This window comes from Astyanax mexicanus, chromosome 20 (genome assembly GCF_023375975.1).
Source record: "Astyanax mexicanus isolate ESR-SI-001 chromosome 20, AstMex3_surface, whole genome shotgun sequence".
In the NCBI taxonomy this organism is placed as follows: Eukaryota; Metazoa; Chordata; class Actinopteri; order Characiformes; family Acestrorhamphidae; genus Astyanax; species Astyanax mexicanus.
This window is the reverse complement of record NC_064427.1, coordinates 571287-577425: the sequence shown is the minus strand read 5'-3', so window position 1 is coordinate 577425 and position 6139 is coordinate 571287. Positions and strand designations below refer to the sequence as shown.

The 6139-nt window shown below is 40.2% G+C and overlaps 1 protein-coding gene across 1 annotated transcript; it reads right to left on the bottom strand.

Annotated features, from left to right (window-relative positions):
* Window positions 1-843: 843 nt before the first annotated feature.
* On the bottom strand, window positions 844-5916 carry LOC103025596 (transcriptional activator protein Pur-beta). The gene has a single exon (XM_022680753.2). The coding sequence runs from the start codon at window positions 5842-5844 to the stop codon at window positions 4918-4920; it is 927 nt and encodes a 308-aa protein (XP_022536474.1). The 5' UTR covers window positions 5845-5916; the 3' UTR covers window positions 844-4917.
* Window positions 5917-6139: the final 223 nt, after the last annotated feature.

Genomic DNA, 6139 nt, shown 5'->3' with positions numbered 1-6139 from the left:
AGAAGATGCAACATCATCAGTAATTGATGAATGAACTGAAATAGCTTTAACGTAATATTAATAAATAGGTATAGGTGCAATAACATGTAGAGTAATGTAATTTTACATTGAGGTTTTAATTTACTTATTTAAACTTAAGGTTTTCTTTCGTTTACCCCAGGACAACATAATGCAGCCATACCTCTTTTTGAGCAGTGCTTGTTTATTTTCCTCCAAATAAAATGAAAATATTCATGCCAGAGGGTTAAAGAACAATTTTCCTTTCCTGTAACTTTTAGTTAATAATATTTTGGCAGATTTACACATTTTATTGTAAATATATCCTATTATCCTGCAGTAATTGTACTGCATTAGTAATTGAACAGATTGCATTTTTCACCATCATCACAGATGGCGCTGCTGCTCACTGATTTCACATGACTGCAGCCACGCCTTTAAAATTCTGAAATATAGCTGTGTAGTGTTTTAGCATTTATAAATAAATAAACAAGCGCATACACGTAAAAAACAACTAAAGATATCAGGGTCAGTTTAATGTGTTATTGAGGTTATGTTCATAAACCGTACGATAAGTCGATAGCGTAATTATCGTAACAGGCTTAACATAAATCTCTGAGAAGGATCTCGATGGTGTAAAGCAGCTGCCATTTATACCTGAAACAGGTAACAGATGATGTACGAATGAGTCAGTATGTGTGTGATGAAATGTAATTTTATATTTTATATATCTTATTATATATATATATATCTAAATATATAAAAACAGTGCTGACCCCGCCCACCCCACTCTGTCTTATTAAAGTGCAATAAAGAATTGTGTAGAAAGAAAAATAATAATCATCATCATCATAACACACCTTTACTTTCCACGGCCAAAAACCAACGGTATACTTGGGTAACTCAGATAACTCACATTCATCATAAGGAAAAGAAATAAAACGATATACATGACGAGTTTCAAACAAAACATCTGCTAAATGTGGAGGGCCGGGCAATACCACAACGTCTCATCATATCGTGATCAATTTAATCGTAGCACACATTAGAGCTGCACTATATAAATTTATATATATAATTACTAATTTAAACAGTTATAAACATATCTAATAGAGGCAGACTATATATGTCAAATTCACTACATAATTTTCAGTTATGGTGAAATTACAGTATTTTTAATTACAATAAATGTATAACAGTTTATTTCCAATATTGTGCAGGTTTTATAACAGTGTTCATCAGTACTGATGAAATGCAGCACATTTAGAATATAAATCAAATTAAATTACTAAAGCCCTATAATATGTGAATATATTTGAATTGTTTTAATATAGTTTTTCAAAGTCTGAAGCTACTGGTCAATTTTGTCTACTGTTTCCAGAAAGAAATGAAAATAAATAAAAAGATAGAGATCATGATATAATATTTTTGCCGTATCAGCCCAGCCCTGAAGGGGTTAAATAAATGACCTGGTGTTTTGCTTTGCTTGCCCGTTAATATTTATGTTCTGGAGGGTAAAAACAAATAAACAATCACAAAACACTAAGCTTATATAATTAATAAATTAAATAAAAGGCAATGTGGGGACAGGCATGCACAATATAGAATTCATAAATTGATAAATTCATAATAAAGGACCACTTGATATATGTGAGCGCTATCATTTCTTATAACATCAAATTAAATGATATTAAACTAAAGGGAAAGGTCAATCGTATTGGCCTAAATAACAAAGAAAATATATGATATGCTGTTCAGCATGACATCATACTAATCAGCTACAATATACATTTATTTATTTATTTATTCATATATTTATTTTCTTTTTCAATTAGCATTAGCCTTGTTAGCTCTGCCTAGATAAACTATCCCTTTAAGAGGAGCAATTTAAGTAATTTAGACCCAAAAAAGGAGCAAATAATAGAGAATGAGTATAATGTAAACATATATTTCTACGCAGTGCAGGAGATGGGATGAGGATCAATAATCTGAAATAATTAAAATAATAAACTGTCAAGATACATCATCATCATCATCATTATTATCATTATAACGCTTTTATATAGATGCTATTCTCTTACTAAACACTTTTTGGGAAAACAAACAAATACACTGGACAGTCTTCAAATCCCATCTCACTTTTTTCTTTTTTATAAAATTCGCCTCTCAGGCTTTAATAATTCTGTAATACACATATAAGTTCTATTTTATGTATTAAAAATATGCTGGTTTGTTCAGTACTTCTGTCATAAAGAATAATCTGTAATCTTTATAATTCATAATTCTTCTAAACAAGCAAACAAAAAAGAGAAAAGAGAAAAGAAGGGAAGAAAAGGAAAACATTCATCTCTGCATTTTTCTTTTCTTTAAATAAAAAAGGGAGTGTGGTTTCATTGCACTGCCTCAGGTTCTCCGACTGATCCAGAGAGAGGAAACTAACTATTCTTTCTAATGTTGTCACTGAGATTTGGACCCAAGCTGGAAGAAAAATAAGGCGAAAAATTTTAGAATAAAAAAAAATCACACCAATAACACCAATCCTAAACTATAAAATGTGTTTTTTTTTGTTTTTACCAGAAAAGCTTAAATTACAGATCTCTGCACTGGAGTTTATACATTTTAATCAACAGATCTATAAATGCATTCAGACTAGTCACATGACCAGCACCACATATCCTCACTGTAAATCTGACTGATCACAGGTTCCCATTGATTTTCTTATCAATAATTACATTTATACAAATAAGAACTACAGTAAAATATATTTATAATTACTTTACTATTATTGGTAGAAATTATAATTACATATCCACATTGTAATTCTGAGTAGTCTAAGAGTAAGAAATACAGTTACAAATATTTATAATTACTTTATTTTAAATGTCTAGTAGAATAAGTATAATAGCATGTCTCTATTGAAATTCTTAAATTAGTATAAACTCCAGTTCCATATATCCATAAATAAAATAAACTCTGACTAGTACAAATTATAATTCTCTAATATATCTCTAAATATATTTCGTTCAGACTAGTAGTAACGGGTTCATTTAGGATATGTGCAGTTTTAGATCTCTAATGTAATTCTAAATGAATACAACCAGAGATTTTGATTTTTGATTTTGAATGGCTCGTATTGTTGGTGTGAGTTTAGTCTAAAACGTCTCGCCACAGAAGAAGACGAAGCTCTGGTTTTCTGCTCTCAGTTTATAGAGTTTAGAAGTGAGTTTAGATGCATTAGATGAATTCTGAAATAAAATTTAAAATAAAAAATGGTTTAAAGTCTGCAGGATTAGCCTTCATGATCTGAGATGAAAATATAAGAAGATCTCCTGTCTGTTTTAAAGATCGTCTGAAGATCGCCAATCCCTCAGACTTCAGTTTAACGTGATTTAATGTGTGATCTGAGATTTATTTATGGTGATGGGCGTTTCTAATGTTTCTATGGCTTATCAGGTAGAGTTGCGCCCTTATAATAAAAAACTAAGAAATGCCAGAGCCTGTGCAGCTCCTGAGAACAGCAGGTATGACGAGCAGGTTTGAGAGAGTGACAGCACTGTTAGATAACTAGTTTCCTCAGGTCTGTTCTGACCACTCTGACCGACGTTACTCATTTTTACATTATTACATACAGTCCTAGCCAAAACCGAGCCGCTGCTGAGGCTGATTCATGGTCGAGGCTCTGTTGAGTTCTAGGCCTGGATTTCTCAGCCCTGGTTCTGGAGGTTCACTACCCTGCATGCCTTAGTGCTCAGTGTTTCCCTGCTCCCAACATTCCTGATCCAAACAATCAGATCATTATGGAAGGTGGGGTTAAAGTGGGGGTATTGGTAATTGGTAAGCTTAAATAGGTTTCATTTTAATTTAATTACTATTAGTTTAGATTAGAGAAGATTGGTGTCAGAAGTGGTTCATCTATCGTCGATTCCACTGTTTTGACTGGATAAAAAAAAAAGAAAGCTTCTATTAAATCTCTAAGTTCTGTATCCTGTATTATGATTATAAGATCTTAGGTTCTTGCCAATAGAGATTTTGCAATAATCACAATATATCGCCTTATATTACAGATACGTTTTTGCATTATTTTGAATTGTAACTCCTGCAAACACTTACGTTCTTACGTTTTTGCAAATACTCAGCCCTTTTTGTTACAGTTGGTGTTTTAACGCAGGAAAATCACTAAAATGTGACTTCAGCACCAAGACTGAGAAACCAGAACCAAGACTGAGAGACCAGGCCTATGCCTCACTAAACTGAGACTATACTGAGACTATACTCTTCACAATGTGCTGAACATCCTCTCGGGTTCGGGTCAGCCTCGGGTCAGGTTCCGGTGTTCTGTCCGTCCCGGATTCAGCAGCTTTAGTGTTTTGCAGTTTTAGAGATTTAAGTAGATGTTCTTTTTCTCCGCAGACAGCTGAACTTGCTGGTTTAGGATGAGGGTGGCCTTCGGTAATCAGTAATCATCAGTACTGAGTACTCAGTAATCAGTACTCAGTACTCACACCTCAATGGAACAAACAAATGGACCACCACTCGCCCTCTCAATGAGAGGTCATGGCTTTATAGACGGGTTTTTCTCTCCAAACCAAATCTCCATCATCTTCATCTCCTTCTCCATCATCATCACCACCACCACACACTTCACAGACCTTATAATCTAGTATTTTCTGTCAAATGAACATCACTCCACAATATTTTTAGTAGGCTATCTATCGTCTCGAATCCGATTCATCACCAAGTTCATCATCATCATCATCATCATCATCATCAAGTCATGCACTTTGTTTTTTTAAGTCCTGCAATCTCATAAACAACAACTTTTAGGAGCAGAAGAACCTCATCCAAGCCGGTAGCAGGACCAGGCCCAGGCCCAGGATCAGACCCAGACCCACACCCAGGACCAGGCCACCAGGACCACGATCAGTCGTCGTCCACGTCCTCGCCCTCCGACTCCTCTCTCCGCTCGTACATCTTGTCCCGCTGCCTCTCCTGGATCTCCTTCATCTCCTCGGCGTAGCGGCAGAAGGCTCCGCCGAACTTGCTCCAGGCTTTGAAGGGGATGGTGATGGAGTTCCTGTAGCTGGGCTTCACCTCGCTCACCCGCAGGAACACGCCGTACTTGTTCGCCCCCACGTCGAAGAAGAACCGCTTGGAGTCCACCATGATGGAGGTGCCCTCGGGGAGCTCGCCGTAGCCGCCCGCCCCCGGGCCCCCTCCTCCCCCGCCGCTCAGCTCCTCGTCCTCCCCGCCGTAGTCGTCGATCAGCTTGGCCAGGGCGTCGCGGAACTCGATCAGGCCCTGCGCGGGCAGCGCGATCGTCTGGCCGGCCTGCATGCCGCCGCCCGGGCCTGCCACGCCGAAGCCGGGGCCTCGATTGACGGTCTGCCGGATCCGCAGGAACCGCCCCCGCTGGTTCTCCTTCAGGTCGAGGTAGTACTTGCGGTTCTCCCGCACCAGGAACTCGCTCTTCAGCGCCCGCCGCGGCCCGCTGTCCTCCCCGCCGCCGGAGGACTGAGCGATCTGCTCCGGGCTGCTGGGCCCCAACTGGGCGTAGTGCTCGATGAAGTCGCCGAGGTAGTCGCGGAACTCGGCCGCCACCGACATGGAGAGGGTCAGACGGCTCTTGGAGCCCCCGGCTCCGACCTCCGCGATCTTAATGAACCGGCCCTTCGAGTTCTGCTTCACGTCCAGGTAGAAGCGCTTATTCTGGATGTCCAGCCGCTTGGACGCCAGCTCCTGGGTCTCCTGCTCCCGCTGGAGGTGCGGGAAGCCCCCGCCGCTTCCTCCTCCCCCTCCGCCACTGCTTCCACCGCCGCCGCGCTCGCTCCCGCTGTCTCCATCCGCCATCTTCACCTCCGCAGCCCGCTTCTCCCCGCGCCTGCACCGCCGCCGACACAGCAACCCGCCGCCTTCACGCCGCCCTCCAGCACGGACCGCTGAGATCCCATTGGTCGTGCGTCTGTCAGTGGCAGAGGCTTCAAGCGTCTGATTGGATAAGGGGCTTGTCACTCAAGTGTTGGGGGCGGGACGGTAGGCTATTTATTGGCGTATTAGCTTAGCTTCTGCGATCCTGACATCATTTCCTTTCAACCCGGGTCCGCCCGTTCCGTTCCAATCCAACAGGATAAAAGTCCCTAAAAGT

Excerpts from the sequence above, each read along its gene's own strand:
- LOC103025596 (XM_022680753.2), bottom strand. The coding sequence starts at position 5,844 with ATGGCGGATGGAGACAGCGGGAGCGAGCGCGGCGGCGGTGGAAGCAGT.